General features: G+C 35.2%; 2 protein-coding genes across 5 annotated transcripts; both read left to right on the top strand.

The window, feature by feature from the left end:
• The first annotated feature begins 329 nt into the window (after nt 1-329).
• Nucleotides 330-5,128, top strand: LOC108200118 (protein trichome birefringence-like 14). 3 transcript variants are annotated; one of them, XM_017368194.2, is made up of 6 exons: nt 330-519; nt 1,110-1,327; nt 2,264-2,434; nt 2,589-2,753; nt 2,928-3,123; nt 3,833-5,128. In XM_017368194.2, exons 2-6 carry the CDS (start codon nt 1,174-1,176, stop codon nt 4,659-4,661), a joined length of 1,515 nt encoding a protein of 504 aa, XP_017223683.1. In that variant the 5' UTR covers nt 330-519; nt 1,110-1,173; the 3' UTR covers nt 4,662-5,128. The 3 variants fall into 3 exon arrangements, with proteins under 3 accessions (XP_017223683.1, XP_017223684.1, XP_063939171.1); XM_017368195.2 differs by having other exon boundaries at nt 332-519; nt 2,264-2,422; XM_064083101.1 differs by lacking the exon at nt 330-519 and adding an exon at nt 551-969.
• Nucleotides 5,129-6,674: 1,546 nt separating this feature from the next.
• Nucleotides 6,675-17,369, top strand: LOC108199667 (uncharacterized). 2 transcript variants are annotated; one of them, XM_064082734.1, is made up of 13 exons: nt 6,675-7,241; nt 8,927-9,066; nt 9,150-9,362; nt 9,436-9,525; nt 9,712-9,825; nt 12,521-12,790; nt 12,962-13,118; nt 13,603-13,680; nt 14,413-14,519; nt 15,032-15,202; nt 15,892-15,966; nt 16,417-16,554; nt 16,847-17,369. In XM_064082734.1, the coding sequence occupies exons 2-13, from the start codon at nt 8,977-8,979 to the stop codon at nt 17,168-17,170; spliced, it is 1,827 nt and encodes a 608-aa protein (XP_063938804.1). In that variant the 5' UTR covers nt 6,675-7,241; nt 8,927-8,976; the 3' UTR covers nt 17,171-17,369. The 2 variants fall into 2 exon arrangements, with proteins under 2 accessions (XP_063938804.1, XP_017223082.1); XM_017367593.2 differs by having other exon boundaries at nt 6,713-7,241; nt 8,914-9,066.
• Nucleotides 17,370-18,935: the final 1,566 nt, after the last annotated feature.

Raw genomic sequence — 18,935 nt, 5'->3', positions numbered from 1 at the left:
TTGGCATAATGTATTTCACTCAAAATATATTAAAATTTGATAGATAGAATTTAATACTTTGGCATGATACATACGAGAAAAGGAATTGCTTGATTAAAATAATTTATTTGAAACCATTAACGCCTGTGATGATGTATTTACCAAAGTTCTAACTTACAAACAAATCATAATTTCGAATTTTATTTTATTGAAAATTTTAATTTATTATTTATAAATTAAATGTTTCCACAACATTTAAAAAATATTTAAAAAGTTTATAAATAATTAAAAAGCTCCCGTGCCTTGCACGGCTATAAGCTATATAAAAAATAGAGGCAGTCCACATGAACATGGCAGATGTCAAGCACAACACATGCCCCCACCGTACAAGTCCGCTTATTATTTTTACTCCCCACCGCTCCCTCTTCTACTCCACTATTCCACTCGCATCTTCACATGACATTTATTTAATTTAACCGATAAATCAAATCAAATTATAATTACATCCCCGTTCTTAAGATCCGCTTAATATCCATCCAGGTATAAATCTCTCTCCCTCGCCTTAATATTGAGTTTAAATATTTGTGATTAAGTGTAATTTGAATTTTAATCATTGTGTTGAGCTACTTGATTTAAGTCTACTAGATCTAGATTATTTGTATGATTTTGGATCGAATGATGTGCGTAGAGGTTATATATTGCGTTTTAGTACAACTTTGTGTCTCTTTTTACGATATTGTTTGATTCATCGAGCTGCTGCTGCGGATTTATCGGCTTGGTTGTCAATTTGTAATGAATCTGTTTAGTGTGTAGACTGTAGAGAATAAGGCAATTATGCAGCTATGTATGTAGCTTGATAGCCTCCCATCTCGAATTAGATGATGATGCTTTAACGCGTATTTAGTAAGGACAAAGGCAGACACTTGCTCTGCGTCGGAGCTATTTAACTAATTTATTCGATTGCTTGGAAAACAAGGCAAAGGCAGCTATGTGTGTAGCTTGATAATCTAATATCTTGAATTAGTTTGATGATGCTTTAATACGTATTTAGTAAGGATAAAGGCGTCTGAGCTATTTAACTGATTTTGTTAGGTTTTGTGGTTAATAAGGAATTTTCTGGTTTGATACAGATTAAGAAATTTGGCGTTTGATGAGACTCCGGGGAAGTTGATTTTGTTGTTTGATTGATTAAGGATGAAGGGGAGCTTCTATGGACTGAGTACTAAACAGATAACTCTCTTCCTTGCTGCTGTTGCATTCACAACCATTTTATTAATCGGATGGGCGAAAGCCCCTATTGTATCGTCCTTAATTCCATCTCAAGGTGGAGTCTTGAGGCTACTTCCAGGTTTGCCTCCTCATTTACAAGTTGTTAAGATACATTCTGTCCCCTTGCAGACTGCCAAAATTGCTATAGTATGAAAAAACTTGCCCAGCACGAGAAAAATCGTTCTAGCACTCCAGATTTAGTAAATAATTGCCTATATCTATAACCTACCCTGTGTCAGATTTTTATTCCATTTATATGACCTGGTCGGTTCTCTACAGTTCACAGGATAGGAAACAGATAACTTATATCAAATGACTATAAAGAACTTTTAGGACCTTTCCATGTTAAGAGCTATATAACTATATTTTCACCGAAAGAAAGTCAGTTGTAAAAGATCGTGTGCGTCTTGGTGGTATAGCTGTTCATACCTATAATTTCATATTTCCTGCAGCAGCAATATCAAAACACGCAACAAGGTCTTTTCAGTGACATTACAATGTTGTTTTTGTTGATGATAATTGCTCAGCAATTTAATAGCACACCACAGAATCAATTCCATAGTAAAGCTATTGAGTAGTACTTGTGCAACAATGCGGTTACCAAAAAATAAGTAATATGTTCGTAAAGATACGTTACAGAGCTTTAACTCTCAAAATAAAATATTTAGAAGTCCAGGCTGATAAGCAGATTGTTAAAGACTTTAGAGAGAGATGGCAGATTTCATCCAAATAACTTGTTTCGAGCACTAAATTTTTTGTTAATACGATTGCATTGCTAATTATAGTTTTGGAATATTTTAAATGCCTCATCAGTGACTTGCACATCTGTTAATAAACAGAAATCTTGCATTGTCCTCGAGTACTATTTTTTTCCATGTGTTTACCATGCTAAAGTTACTCATAACAGTTTAATTCATTTCCTTCATGTAATCACGTTGTTTTCTATTTTATTTGTTCAGTCTGATGCTATAGCTTTATATAGTCAACTGAATGTTTTTAGTTTTGTACTTATCAGTGGTATCGGACGAAGAATTAAAAGACAAAGAGCCTTTCAAAGGATTAAATGGTTCAGGAGGAGTGAGCATGAGTGCTAACGTAGTAGCACCAGCCACTACCCCGAGCACTATCTCTTATGCTCCTGCCATGGAGATAGAAAATTTAACTACTGTGAATGGTAATATTCAAGGTAGAATTTAGTTTCTATATGGTTTACGATTTTTAAAGTAGGTTGATGAATATTGGCTCGGAATTTAATACGCTGTTCGCCTGTTCCCTTTTCTCACGTGTATGACTCGGTCATTGCTTATTTTGGAGTTGTAAATTTAATTATGGTGATGCAGAAACCACTACAAAGCACAAAGAGGATTCAGATGTCAAACAATTATCAGAAGGAGAAAAAGATCTAACACTTGTAACACAGGATTCTGTAGCACCGTTGAGCTCTGTGACTACAAAATCATCAGTGATAGGAAAAGAGGATGTGAAGACTCCTTCCAAAAGCCAAGGTAGAGTCCATTTCTCTCCAGGCATTTCCATCTGATGGTGCTAGCCAATGGCTTTTAAATTAGGAGTTGTATTTAAATCTGTTTTCTACATTTCTGTAACTGTCTAGATACTTCTGAACTACAACTTATTAATAATTTTAGGTCTGTGACAGCTATATCTGGCTCTTATTTCAGGTTGTAACTATGCCAAAGGAAAATGGATTCCAGATGATAATCGACCTCTGTATTCTGGCTTTGGTTGTAAGCAATGGCTGTCATCAATGTGGGCTTGCCGCTTGACACAACGAACAGATTTTGCATATGAGAAATTACGGTGGCAGCCAAAAAATTGTGAAATGGACAATTTGACAGGATCTAAATTCCTGAGCAGGTACTTGCAATACAAAGTCAAAGAAAACTCTTGTCATGCATTTTTATTATAGAATGGATCACATAACATATTTTCATGCCCTCCCTCACTTGTATGAGTGGACAATAAAAAAGACAAACAAAAAATTAAATTTAAAATTTGGTGCTGGGAGGACTCGACCCCAAATTCTAATACCACATTAAGTAACCAACTCTCCCAACACCTTAAGGTGTAAAGAAGTGGCCTTAATAGGATCGTATTTAATATACAACCAGGTACAATGTTTATCATTTATCAATTCAATAGATAACAAATTGTGGTCTCTTAAACACATATCTATATTATGGGCTTGTGGTCACCTAATTAGAAGTAGTAAACCTAATAACAGAACCGTAATATGAAAAGGTTGTTATCGAGTGGGATCAATACATAGCTAAGCGTAATGTGCAGCTGTGGGTATTAGTATCACTACTTTCTGTTCAAACGAAGTTACTGCTATTGTTTTAATGGTCACTTTATTGAGAACAAGTTAATAGAAAAAACTAATATTCATCTCAGTTATTCCTAAACCTAAATGCAACTTTTAGTTGCAAATATGCGATGCTAGAACATTTTGTATCATTATCTTTATGGCTCTTTGTTCTAGGTTTTCAAGATTACTTTTTTTTAAATCTTACAGTTTTCTTCATGCAATAGGAATATAAGTAATGATTTTGACAAAATGTTGCAGGATGCAGAATAAAACTATAGCTTTTATTGGGGATTCACTGGGCCGACAGCAATTTCAGTCACTAATGTGCATGGTTACTGAAGGTGAGGAGAGGCCTGATGTCCTTAATGTTGGCTGGGAATATGGTCTTGTCAAGGAGAAAGGACATGTACGCCCTGATGGGTGGGCGTATCGGTTCCCAAGCACCAATACTACCATCCTCTATTATTGGTCTGCAAGTCTATGTGACTTGGAGCCTCTTAATATTACGAACCCAGTTACGGATTATGCTATGCACCTTGATAGGCCTCCATCATTTCTGCGACGGTATATTTCCAGATTTGATGTCCTTGTTCTAAATACTGGACATCACTGGAACAGAGGGAAGCTTGAATCTAATCGCTGGATCATGCATATTTCCGGAAAGCCTAATACTGATGCAAATATTGCTGCCATTGCTGGTGCTAAAAATTTCACAATTTACAGTATTGTCAAATGGGTGAACTCGGAACTTCCCAAATATCCAGGCCTAAAAGCCTTCTATCGATCCATCTCACCCAGACACTTCTTTAATGGAGATTGGAACACCGGAGGTACCTGTGACAATACTACCCCCCGATCTGGGAACTTAGAGGTTCTGGAAGATGAATCCATCGATCCAATTGCTGCTGGATCTGTGAAGGGAACTAGGGTTAAACTCTTGGACATAACAGCTATATCTCAGCTGAGAGACGAGGGTCACATTTCCAGATACAGCATCAAAGCCACACCTGGAATGCAAGATTGCCTGCATTGGTGCCTGCCAGGTGTTCCCGATACATGGAACGAACTCCTTTTTGCACAAATATAGTCCAAAGCTGGCATTCTTCACCATTTGGAAGAACATGTACCATGATTTTTTGCAGCAATAGGACCATGGGCTCTCTGGTTTTTGCCATTAAAGAAGCTAAATAGGTGGAAACCAAAACAGACACTGGTAAAGCGTACATGTTCTTGGCAGTTGTTATCAGGTCACCGGCATCAATATTCCTTTTCAATTAATTATTGTTTTGCAGATTGTCAATAGGACCACACCATATTCTTTCTTTTGACTTGTGATTGCACATAGTAATAGAGCTTGTAAAGAGAGTGTGTCAAACCAAGATCCGAATTAACCTCAATCCCCGAGTCTATGGGAAAGAAGATATAGTAGATAATAGATATACATTTCAAATTTACAAGGGGGAGCGAAGATTAGACCCTTACACTGTATTTAACATATTGATCGGTATATTATAGGAAATCTTTGCAATTATACATGATAATTAGTTTCGAGTCTATTTATGTTCTGATTTGTTTATTTAAATTCTTTCAATGTTCCATGTAATTTTACATTTTAGAATATGACTGAGCATCTAGACTGGTGGAGGAGCAAACAATGAGTTTGAGGGTCTTGATTTGGCTAGTGCTAAATATTTCGTTGACTAGTTGATGATTTCTGGGATCATTTGGATTTGGCTGTCATTTGTCAAGGAGTTGTTGAGTTTGTTGTTTTGCCTAATTGTCTTGCACGATATGCCGGCAAAGGCATCTTTCAGCCCTTCATTTATATATTTCAAAGGTTAATTAATTATCTTAAATGCTACTCTACAAAAGTGTTATCCTATGAGATTAAGCTCTTGTACACATCAATCAACTAATCATTTACCGTTTTCCCCTAGTCCAGAAGAACATAAACTGATTTGTAATCTCTTCTTACCTGAAGAACAAATACTGAGTGGCAAAACGAAGAAATACCTACATATGTATTCTTATAATTAAAACAAGCAATCAACAAATACTTTACAAGTCGAATAGTTCTTTACTTGATCGGCTAGGGAAAGTGATGATAATTATAATAAGAATATGGATGATGTCCTGATGCCAAGGGCCGGTGAGAACAGCATCCACTATTTTGTGCACACGGAGACTTCCACTAATCCAACTATTCCATAATCCAGATGCCAAGTAAAGGTATTTCTTGCATGCTCATATTCATTTAATATTGCTTCAACTTTAATAAAAGTATACTCCTATATTTGCGGATTTTACAGGATCTTCGAAAACCAAAGTTGCTCGTTAGGGCACGGTTGGATAGCTCAAATGGTTAAGAGCGTATCTTCTGTCGTGTCGTTCCAGGTCCTGGGTTCGATCCGGGCTCATTCCAAAAATATCTTAAAAACCATTGAAGTAAAAAGTCTTGTGGTTCAGCGAATCGTTGGAGATGAGAGTGGCTTCGTTAAATAAAAAGTAAACTTCTGTTTTTTATTACCATAAAGAAGCATAAGCAGAAGTCTTTTCAGGAAATTCCTCTCGGTCTTCTGTAATATTTCCATTGGAAACAGGAGAAGTAAGAAATTGAGAAAATTATTATTTTTATTCTATCTTCTTCTTCTTCTATAATATCATTTTATTTCTTTAAATTACTAAATAATCTAACTAAATTATCTAAATTCAAGATATTCTTTTCGCACACTTTTTAGTTATCCATTTTTAACTTTCAAGAATCAACTTAATTATTTTTGAATAAAAGCTAAGGATAATATTTTTATTATTTTAAAAAATTAAAAATCATAATTTAAAATAAATTGTATGTATTTGGTAAAAATATAAATTATAATATTTTTAAATATAAAATTCAATTAATTTTGAATAATTTAATTATTAAAAATCTAAAAATGGGCAAGGCGGTAATCTAATTAATTATAGGCATTCCGTGTACAAAATAATGGATTTTATTACCCCGCGTAGAGTCCAACAAAGTCAAGCAGAAAATCAGTTAATCCAGTGGGTCCAGGCTGGACAACAGTAAGCATACTCTCATTGCTGCAATTTTAACGTTTACCTATTTAAAAATTCCAACCTCTCCTCATAAATGAAATTCATCATCTAATCCACTCCATATGCACACAAATCTCCCATTTTATAAACCCTAATCTCTCTCCACCGATTCTCTCTCTCTCGATACAACTTAACAGTGATCACTAATCTCTCTCCCTCCCTCTCTCTCTCTCTCTCTCTCATGGCGGATGAGTTTGTAAAAGCGGTTGAAGACGGAGTGCGCTTATCGAAGCGAATCTACTTCGGCAAAGACCGATCGATAACGCCGCCGAGGCCGATGGCTGCTATGGAGAAGTCATCGGAGGCGTACTTACCGACGGCGCTTATGGTTTACGCGGTGATTCCTGATCCAGTGGTAGTTGATAATCCTGATATTCCGAGTTATCAGCCGCACGTGCACGGCAGGTGTGATCCGCCGGCGTTGATTCCGTTGCAGATGAACGGAATTGTAGTGGAAGTGGATTGTGTGTTGGATACGGCCTTTGTGAAGATGAGTGGAGAGTGGAGAGTTCATTGTGTTATGGGGAGTCGGAAGTGTCAGTGTCGCGTTGCGATTCCGATGGGAGAACAGGTATAAATTCAGTAATAGTATGTATATTTAATTTATATGGATTGTGATATTGTAATTGTGAATGCAGCTGAATTGTTGGGATTTTTTTTTTGCAAAAATATGTTTTGTTTTGAAGATATGAAGTTTCTGGCAAAATATGGTTTTGCAGTTGCTGACTTTTTAGAACTGCAGAAAAAGTTGATGTAGTGGTATTCGGTAGAAGACTGTATATTTTGCAATTTTTTTTGTAGAGTTGCAAATAAGTTTTAAAAAATTAATATTTTTGTTAATTTCCCTATGTTGTAGACAGAGAGAGGCTGTTACATAAGCCTAACAATTTCATTAGCTATATTATAAATTGGGTCGATTTCTTCAGAGATACGCTTGGTTTAGCATTTTGCAAGATTTGATCGAAAAAATTAAAATGGAGCGGGAGATTTCAGAGTACTGAAAACAATTGCAATAACCAGAGAATAGTTGAAAGATGAAACCTGGACATCCTTGCCAACAGGGTTTAACTTCAACATTTTTAGCATATCTTGCCAAGAAGTTTAACTCTTTGGAGGTTGTCTATAATTATAGACAAGGGGAATGTACCATTGAAGTTGAGTTTTTTTTTTCTTTTTACAAAATCTCAATATTTTTTATTTATAGTATGTATTATTGATTTTTAGTTAAGGGTTATACATGGTTGGAGATGCGCTAATGTTGGCTATATTTGTATCTGTAAGAAGATTTCGTATCATTTATTACTATATTAAAGCGATTAAAGTGATATTGTATATTTATAACAAGTTAAGATATTAAAAACATACTACTATTTTTATAATATAACCAACCAATATAGCTAATACCATTGAAGAACAATGTCTTAGAGCAACTCCAAGGGTAATATGTATAATGGTTGGCTATTTTCATTGGTTATATACTTATATTGAATATGTAAATTTTTTGCTAAGGGTTTCAAATTTCAATAATTACTCCAATGGGGTTATCTATATTCATGCTTATGTAAATATGTAAATTTATACCCAAAGGCGTTCTTGGATCGACAAATATAGCCAACCAAACATGGTTGGCTATATTTTTTGCTAAGGGGAGGGAGGGTTGGAGTTCCAATTTTTTACATAATCTTTAAAAGTGACACATAGATGCCAAATAAGCGCCACCTAGATAATTTTAGCTAAGGGCTTTTACCATTGGAGATGCTCTTAAAGGTTCAACAAATTTTACACAATGTCCTACATGTCCAATTTAGCCAACCAATTTTAGCCGACCCCGTTGGAGATGCTCTTAAATCAAGTGAACTGGAATTTATGGAAATTAGTTACTCATTTTCTGTTAGTAGTTTACTGCATATAATATTTCTAGCAAGTTATACTGCTGACAATGTCTGCTAGAGTGACAAATTGTTTATCCTCTATGGACTTCATAAAAATATGTAGGTTGCGAATATGTGATAGATACTTGTAATATTCTTAAGTATAGTGTATCTTAGGAATAGAGGAAGGGGCAGGTGAAAATCGAGCCTTTGACCTTTTAGCACTAGGAGCACGCTTGCTAGAGTCGAGCACTTTATCACTGTTAACATATATATAAGGCATGTTTTAAGAATTTTTTGTACTCAATGCAATGATATGTAACAGTTAGTTATTTTCTTTTTGTTCTCAAGTAATACATTATTTGCTAACAGGGTTCAATTCTAGGTGTTGAAGTTGAAGTACCTGAAAAATCATATTATAGTAAGCTGGTAACTATGGATGACAATGACTTGGAAAAAGTACCGAAATACGATGCTGGAGGCTTTCTTTTGCCCCACCATATATATGTTCTTACAATACCTGAGGTATTTTCCAATCACATTTTCTTTTTCTTGGTTTTTGTTTAGGTCTGTACCATTTATGCCTGGGTTCTATACATTGTTCACAGGTAGACGGGGGTTCCAACCTCTCAATTACAGTGAGATGGTCCCAAAAACTATCTTATCAAGATGGCGAATTTACATTGAATATACCATATAGTTTCCCTGAGTTTGTCACCCCTGTTGGGAAAAGAATGTCTAAAAAAGAAAAAATACAGCTCAATGTGAACGCTGGTCCTGGTACTGAAGTGTTGTGCAAGACAATCAGTCATCCTCTGAAGGTATAGCTGAAAAGTTATTTCATTAGTGTGTTTTGAGTATATAGGAGCTAATTGGTGCAAATTCTTATTTCAGGAATTAAGACGCCATGGAGAGAAGTTGAGTTTTTTATATGATGCAGAAGTTCTCACATGGTCAAATAGTGATTTTGTCATTACTTATGGTGTAAGTTTGTTTCTTTACTTGGCCCAATAAAAAACAAACAATTATCTGTTCATCAATTCTGTTTTAGGCATATCTAGTATTAGCAGGCTAATTATTGCCGAAGCTTTCATAGGCCTATAAGGGCAATATAATGATTTCGGACCATTTCCATTTAATTTGTGATTCGAGGCATCCATATCTTTTCAGGTATCATCTAGTCTTTCCGGTAGTGTAATCTTGCAATCACCAATGAAATTTGACATCGACCAAAGGGAAATGTTTTGTGTCTCTCTGTTTGCAGGAAGCAAACAAAACAAAAAGGTAGGTATCTTGCATTTTCTTCTTTTAGGCTTTATATTTACCTTTCAAAGAATTTTTTCTTATGGTACTGGTGATGAGTTTAATGTGCCTACTTAGTATCACTATCACATGGAGCAAGTTGGTGGAATGATGATGCTCAAAGAGTACACTGACACATACTTGTGAACCTCTTAGGAAATATTTTATGGGAAAGAAGTAGAAAGGAAAACAGATAAAAAGCTCATCGTGTTATCGGGTAACAGGAATGTGTCCTGAGCACCCTTTGAGCATGGTTGAAGCACTCCATGACTCGGAAAACAAACTAGAGATCCTAGGCTATGTCTTAAAAATTCGCATTCATTGATAAAATTTATGTAGAGAATAGGTAAATATGATTAGAGTGTATATTCTCAAATCCCTAATGAATTGTATACTTAGAACAAAGCTTCTTCTTCTTCTTCTTCTTCTTCTTCTTCTTCTTCTTCTTCTTGTTTTTGCTCTCCAGTTGCAATATTATTCTTCTAGTAGGCTCATTCTGTTGTTTTTTCTAAACAAATAGAGTTAAGAGTTGCTCTGTTGTTTGTTCTGCCTAGGCAGCCAAGTATTTTCTGAAGTCCAAAGCAGAACACGTTGGTTTTTTGGAGGATATTTATAGTCAAAAGTTGAGGACTAGTCAATCCGAAGCCTGATACGATGATGCTTTTTTATTGGTTTTAGTTCTTTCAATTATATATTTGCACAGATCAGTTAAGCTGATTGCATACACTCTGATTATATATTTTCTTCACGAAAGTAAACAGATTAGGTCATTAGAGCACAAAAGAATAAATAGAAGCTCGCTATGTCTTAGCAAATACTTCTTTCTTAAAGGAGTTAGTAATGGAATATATATAAGATTTAATTATCTACGAAAATGTCTCATCCTGGCTGTGTGACCATAGTTGCACGGATCGTGGATCGATCTGGTACGCGGTACGAGTTCGGGTACGTGGAACGTTAGTTTGAGTGAATGGGGTACGCTGAGCTGTGAATCGGGAACGCGGGTCGATATAAGGATCCCGTTAATATATGTATAATAAAGATAAAAAATTGTAAATATGTTAAAAATTGAATAAGAATCAATTGACACAAAAATCCTATAACTAATTGATAGTGAATCATTTATTGTTGATTTTAAGACAATTTTTTTAACATTAACTAATTTAGTTTACCTTTTTATAATAATTAATCTCATAGTTTTATTTTTTGAATTTCTAATATTATATTATATTAAATTGAAATATAATTACAAGATTTGTTTTGAAAACTAGAGAAAAAAGATAAAATTAAATGGAACATCTATTGAGTTTTGCAATCTGCTGAGTTATGACTAGTGTCAAAATAAAAGAAAAATGAAAAATAAACAATAAAGTAAAAGAAAAAAGATACAGCTGTCAACAACAAGCACAGTTACACATACGCCGGCACATTTACACATACACGTTTCTTTCACCCTCTTCATCTTCTTCTTCACACTTCATCTTCTTTAAGAGTTAAAGCAGACAAATATATGTGTATATCACAGATTATCAACTTTCTTCCTTGTTTTACGGTTGTCAGAGTAAGCATCCGCGGTTCGCCGGAAATGACGAACTGGAACGCGATCCCGGCCGATCCGGGTCGACTTCGACCCGTGTTCCGGTACGAGCGAACCAGTTCGCGGATCCCTAGGCTGTACCGCGAACCGGGTAACTATGTGTGTGACTTAAGATGAATTCAGCCAGTCACATTATTCTGTTAATTACCAGCTGACAACTAATAAATAATAAATTCAGTCAGATCTGTTAAGGGCAAATTATATTTCAAGTCCCTGAACTATTGACGTTTTATTGTCTAGGTCGATGAACTAAAGATTCTGTATTTTAGGTCACTTAACTTTTTTGTTTTCTGATCTAAGTCCTTCCGTCAAAAAGATTCTAACGGTGTTAACTAGGGTTCCTGAGTTTCATACAGATCAAAGCAATTGAACTTGTTGGTGATATCCAAACTCAAAGTTCAAGTAGTCAAATTGAAGCTTGTGTCGCTAGCGACACTCATACGACACCAATTTTCACAAACTAGGTCCAATTCAAAATTTTATAAATTTAGGTCCCTAAATTTGATCAAGAACCCTAAATTTATTGTCCAATATAGGGTTTTTAAAATTACATCTAATTTGTGAAAATTGATGTCATATGAGTGCTAGTGATTCAAGTTTCAATTTGACTACTTGCACTTTAAGTTTGGATATCACTAACACCTTCAAAATTGCTTTGATCAGGATTAACATCAAGAACCCTAGTTCACGCCGTTAGAATCTTTTTGACGGAAGGACTTAGATCAGAAAACGGAAAAGTTAAATGACCTAAAATACGGAATCTTTATTTCAGGGACCTAGACAATAAAACGTCAATAGTTGAGGGACCTATAATTTAATTTTCCCGATCAGTTAATAGCCAATGACATGGACTCCCAACTATTTATTAACAATATGTAAGTGAACAGTTACAGGAGCAGCTCAGTATCTTTAGAACACAGAAATATATTGAAGCTAGCTATGCCTTGGCAATTACTCTGTGATTATAAACTTTGTAGTGGAATGGATATAAGATTGAACTACATATGAAAGTTTTTTTTAGGCTGGTGTACCTTGCAGATGGATTAGTCACTTACAGAGTTCTTACTTGATACTCCATAGGTTTTCAGGAAGGAAGTGATATTCGTCGTTGACATAAGTGAAAGCATGCAGGGGAAGCCAATTGAGGGTACCAAAAATGCTCTTGCTGCAGCACTCTCAAAGCTTGATCACGGAGACTCGTTTAATGTAATCGCATTTAATGATGAAATCCACCTATTCTCATTGTCTCTGGAACTGGCTACTAAGAAAGCTATTGATAAAGTAACTGAGTGGATGAGCATGAATATGGTTGCCCGAGGTGGTACAAATATTCTGCTTCCCTTGAATCAGGTCTTGTGCTATTTCCATTTGATGGACAAAATTGTATCTCTTAGTTACTACTATTCTTTATTCTTTATATGCCGTGAACACATCTGTGGAACCTAGTATGCAATCATAAGTTGGTTGATGATGAAATAACAACAGAAGCTTACCATGGATGCACTGTTTTTTTCCTTGTAGGCCCTGGAGATGATCTCCAATACCCAAAACTGCATTCCTGCTATCTTCCTGATTACCGACGGGGCAGTTGAAAATGAGAGAAACATTTGTGATGTCATGAAAAATCATCTAACAAATCAAGAATCATTAAGCCCCCGTTTTTACACATTCGGCATAGGTAATAATTTGTTTTGTTTTTCAGATACTTATTCATTGGTCAATCTGTACACTTACATCTGAGGAGCACGTTTGTTGATTTGCAGTCCTTAATATTAAACTTATATTTACTGGGAAATTGTAGCGTAGTGTATAGATCTTTACACAATTATTGTAATTGACCATAACCAGAATAAAAAGCTTAATTAAAAGCTTTGGGGCGCCTTAAACTATATTAGATATGAATTTTTTTGCGTGTATAAATTTTTTCTTTTGCCCTTCGATTCCACTGTATTAAATATTTCCCATTCGAAGGTAGTTTGAAGATTGATTTTTCTTGCCAAGCTTGTATATTGTCCATGTGAAAAAAAATTAAATTAAATTAGGCTTCTGACTATCGTCGACTATATCAGTTGTAATTAAGTGAATAGTCAATTTGCATATACAGGTGTCAGATTTCTTTCTTTCTGGAACTTTCTTTGAATATTCATTGTACATCCTTGCAGGCTCCTTCTGTAATCACTATTTTCTGCGAATGCTTGCAACTATTGGCAGGGGCTGTTACGATGCTGCATATCATGCAGGTTGCTTCTAAAATTTGATGTGTTTTGATCCTTCCCCTAGATTGTGGAACCTATAGATAATCTAAGATGTACATGAAGTTTTAAGTTTTAATTCTAAGGGGTCCAGAAAAGGGGCAAAGGCCTCAAGCAATAATCTCTGTAGTTCCACTCATCTTGTCGTCAGAATTTTAAAAATTAATAAAGTATGTCAACTTGTGCTGAGCCATTAACGTCAGTATATCCACCTCATTGTAAATTGGTTAATAAGACATCTGCTGTTTTTTAACTTGGTTAGAGAGTTTTTCTTCCTTTCTGAAATTCCCATTTGGATAGGATATATGCAAATGCAGTGTCGTAGATACACATATCTGTGTACTAGTGTCTGTCTGTGTACTGGATTTATTAATTCTAAACCTGTTTTCATATATTATCTATAAAACCAGTTTTAGCACTGTATTGGATTTGCTCTAATGCTTAGATTAGTGGGATAACTACTATAGTAATTTTCTTATAGAAATATTGAAACAATAATAAACCCATATAATGTTAACATCCAGCATGGCGGGCATAAATTCTGGTAAAAATATTGCCTTCTCTTTTAGATGCTAAATACATGAGTTTCCATTAAGCTGTCTAGGAAGTGGTTTGTTTTCTTTCCATAAAGTTGCACTATTTCTGATTTTGTAATCATAATGAGGGTATTGGTGAAAAGTCTAATCATCTACTCCGGCAATATCTTTGGTGCTTGTACAGATTTGGTTGAAGTTCGACTGGAGGGCTTCTTCACTAAGACTTTGTACCCCATTCTTGCAAATATTAGCATCAACAATATTGACAATCTCGATCTTGATGATCTTGAGGTGAGCTTCATGAACTGAGTTGATTTCTCACTAAGTATCAGGAATTTGTTCACCAGACCATTCTTGCAAATATTAGCATCAGCAATATAGACAATATTGATCTTGAGATCTTGACGTGAGCTTCATGTACTGAGTTGATTTCTCACTAAGTATCAGGAAACTGTTTGTGTTGTCCAATTACTAGCGCATCCTACTTCTATTGCATGACAAGGATGAAGCTAGTAAGACGTGGTTGCAATTTTTCATGTCATTGACTCATCATAGGTTGTAAATTACAATTACCATATTAGTAATTTTTTTTTGATTTTTTATACTTAATGCAGTGTATTGCGTCGTTATTGAAACATTATCAGATATGCACTACATTTTTCCTTATTAACTTGTTCAATGTCGTGTATTGAGCAGCCATTCTTTTTGTCTGTGCTTCAATATCTTAGAATTATGTAGTTACATTCATTTAGATCTTGTTCTCAATAATCTTATGTCATCTCAAATCACAATCATAATTGCAGGTGTATCCGTCTAGTATACCTGACCTTCTATTTGAGAGCCCATTAATTATTACAGGGAGATACCGAGGAGATTTCCCTAGTATGATTCAACTTAATGGCGTCCTGGCAGATATGAGCAATTTCACACTAAACTTGAAGGTTCAAGAGGCAAAGGACATACCTCTTGACAAGGTAAGTTGACAACTTATGTGATAACAGCTCCATGTTTTACAAGATTAGGGCTCATTTGATGTCTTGAGGTCTTTTAGGCTGTGATAATGATCCATTCTTCAGATTTTGCATGTGGAAATCTGGCTACATAATGTATGTCTAATTGTCTATACACATTTTTACCTGTAGTTAATTTCTAGTCTTGGTATTTTTCAATTTTCGCCTGTAATTCATTACTGGCCTGGGTATTTTACAATGCTTGTGGAGAAAAATGCCAAAAATTAACTAATGTTTATCTCAAGAGCCCACTCGATAATAGCATCAATATATATCATAACTTCCTGAAGTATGTACAAATATGCAGTCATATCTCCGGCTTTCAGATTGGTAAAATTAACTTTCTTTTATCAATCACTTAGTGATTACTCAATACGTACTTACTTGTTTACCAGGCTTCAATATGCTGTTTGATTATGTCTGTTTATAATATATCTGAGGGTGAAGTTATGTTAAGCCTTTAATGATTGTTTTTATTAATGTACTTTACTTTGTTTTAACTTTTACTTGAGTGCTTTACTTTTTTATTTAATTGATCACTTATCAAGCAATTCATTGTTGTTATCATTTCTGTACAATGCAATTTTCAACATGTATGATATGTTTTAACCTGTAATTGAGTTTTTTTCCCTCTTTTATATCTAATCTTACAGATAATCGCGAAGCAACAAATTGAATTTTACACTGCTCAAGCATGGTTTTCAGAAAATAAAGCCCTAGAGGAAAAGGTACTAGTTTACAGCATACAACTATTATACTGAGACGCAACATGTGTTTGCATATGCTCTACCGCTTTATAATGCATCTCTGATAGAATTAATTTGTAGCTGGGTTTAAGACTAAATTTATCCAAGTAAACTAACACGTTATTCCCGGGTTGACTTGACTGGCTTGTGGACCTCTAAAGATTATGTCTTTCTAGGTTGTTTACCTTAACGAACATTTGTTGAAAGCAGCATATATACATTATTGGAAAATTGCCAAAAACTACATCTTAATTTTATGAAGTTTTCTATGAAGTAGCTGCGTTTTGCTTGATATTATCTGCAGTGAAGACAACTAAAAACAAATATTCATATGATTTATGTTCACTTGCATAGGCCTTATAACGAGTTGGCAGTTTTTATAAAGCAGTTGTTTTTCTCCTCACTACATGTTTTCTTACATTTCACTTCTAGATAGTCAAACTTAGCATGCAGAGCTCAGTGATTTCTGAGTACACCCGTATGATCTTGCTTGAGACAAACAAGACCACGGACTCGGCTGAAAATGGTGAGGGAAAGAAAGGCACATCAGAGTCAGCTGAAAAGAAAAAGGTATGCGGTTTCTAAGATGTACATATATACAATGAGATGATCAAAATCTGTAGATGCTCAGGGTTAAATGTTTAGTTAGAAAAATAAAAGCTTTTTGAGTACATGATGTGTAAATCGCCAAGTTCTGCAAAGACTTGTGATAAATCATCAAGTACATTTCTAGAGAAGATAATTATATTTTAATCTTCAGCTGAATTATGTATAAGATGTGTATGAAACAGGTAATTATGAGTGCATGTGTGTATAATGTACTGTAATATATTCTGATTACAATTTTATTTACATGTTGCAGAAAAAGGTTTCCAAAGACACGGATTATGGAAAGATACTAGTACTTCATAACTTTGGATTTGGTTTTGGGAATCTAATTGCCACAGTGGAAAACACCCCTCCAGGGGCAGATGAAGTTAAATTACCAGATCCAGGGGAGTTATTTGTGCAGGCAGCCTCAAACTGTTGCGGCAAGATGTGTGATCGTTGCTGCTGCATGTGCTGCATTCAGATATGTTCTAAGCTGAATGACCGATGTGCAATTGTGTTCATACAGTTCTGTGGTGCCCTATCTTGTCTAGGCTGTTACTATTGTTGTGAATTATGCTGTGGCTCAGGTCGATAATATTCAGAAGAGTGGGGGCCTAGCTATATATTTAGTGTTAGTGTGTTATGCATGTAATATAATTAATTTCTGGGCACAAAATTCAGAGAGCCTTGTTAATCCTTTGAATTACATGAGAGCAATTTGCGTTTTCGTATTTGAAACACTTAACTAGAATCAGTCACTCCACATCTGATCTCTAGTCTCTTTTCTTTTTCAAGATTATTTATAAATTTTGTGCTTCAGATATGTTTTCCATCCTTATCTCTGTTTCGTATATGATCAAACTGACATCTGTTTCTGGGCAATTTAAACAGCCTTAGATTGATTACCTTGCTTAGAAATAATATCATGACCTTTTTAAAACTCACCCGTCTTAATCCCAGGAGCCTCGCGTGAAATCTTGGGCTTATTGAGAACTGGCAACATGTGTTTGCATGAAGTATAAGCACAAACACGTTGCTCTGTATTGTGGTTTGTTAACTTAAAAGTGGAAACTGCGCTCCTGTACCTGTGATCTTCCTTTTGCATGTGTTCATAGGGTTTGGACGTATTTTTCTGTGGACATTAGATTGTTATTATCTTGACAGAAACGGATCTTGGCAAGTTGTGTCTTTAGTTGGACTGATTGTATCAGGATGTTGACTTTCAGAACCCTGCCAGACAGTGATTCTGAGTATACCGGATACGTTTGATAATTCGAATGTCCTTTACCAGCAAAGGACTAAGAATTTGATGCTCAATGTACTCCACAGTAGTATTTATGTTGATGTTTTCTTTTCCAAGTTTTCGCTTTACTTTGAAATTATCCAATAAATCACTACTTGTTTTGCAATAATTACTTTCCAGAAATTGATTCATAATATTATTGGAATTTTAGTGATTAAAGCTATTGCAGTTGAAGACTCCTCATCCTCAGTTGCAGGTTCAGTATTCATCAGGTGCTTGTAAAAGGTATGTATGTTCTCTATGGAAGCAATTGTTATCGTTTAAATTACTATGCCTTTACAATGTGAGTTAGTTTGATTTTGCAATATTCGAGAATGTTCAAGGACCACAGAGACCATCTTGCTGGTGAAATAACAGATGATTGGTTGCTTCTGTTAGTCCCTAATGGGACCATTCTTGAGAGTTCCAAGTAATATGCTGCACTATGATTGTGGCTTTACCCGTTTGCTTGATCATGCAGATGGTGTTTTTTAAAGCTCAAGATCGAGCTGTAAATAACTAATAGTTGGATGATAATGCAGACTATGCAGTGCTGTGGTATTATCAAAAGTAACGAATACCAAGTGGTGATGATTATGGTCTCCTTCTCAGAGTATATTTGATTCTGCCCTAGTTCTTTTTATGTTTCCTGGAGTGTAGAACAAAGTGAGGAATTTTATTTAGAAATATTAAGGAAGAAGAAAAGGGAATGAGCAATTTTAGTGAAATTAGGTGTTTTATATTGCAACTGAAACAAACCATTCAGAGTAAGTCGAGACATTGATAATAGCAGAGTCAAGATTAAAGTGTTGGATGTCTCCGATGACTATTATAATGCTGACACAGAACCACATTACTCGGATAGAGAGGACATATTTTATACTCGTTTTGACACACGTGTTGTTCTGACATGATACGATGAAATGTCATCAGTATTCTGTCAACTGACACATCAACCCGGCTCCGGCAAACCCACATCCTACTTGCTGGAGCACATTCTGATCAGGTTCCCAATCTGTAGTTCTAAGTAATATGTATGAACCATGTGACTAGACACTGGACAAGTTCACGTGTGATG

Source organism: Daucus carota, chromosome 8 (genome assembly GCF_001625215.2).
Source record: "Daucus carota subsp. sativus chromosome 8, DH1 v3.0, whole genome shotgun sequence".
Taxonomy (NCBI): Eukaryota; Viridiplantae; Streptophyta; class Magnoliopsida; order Apiales; family Apiaceae; genus Daucus; species Daucus carota.
This window is presented reverse-complemented; position numbering and strand designations above follow the sequence as displayed.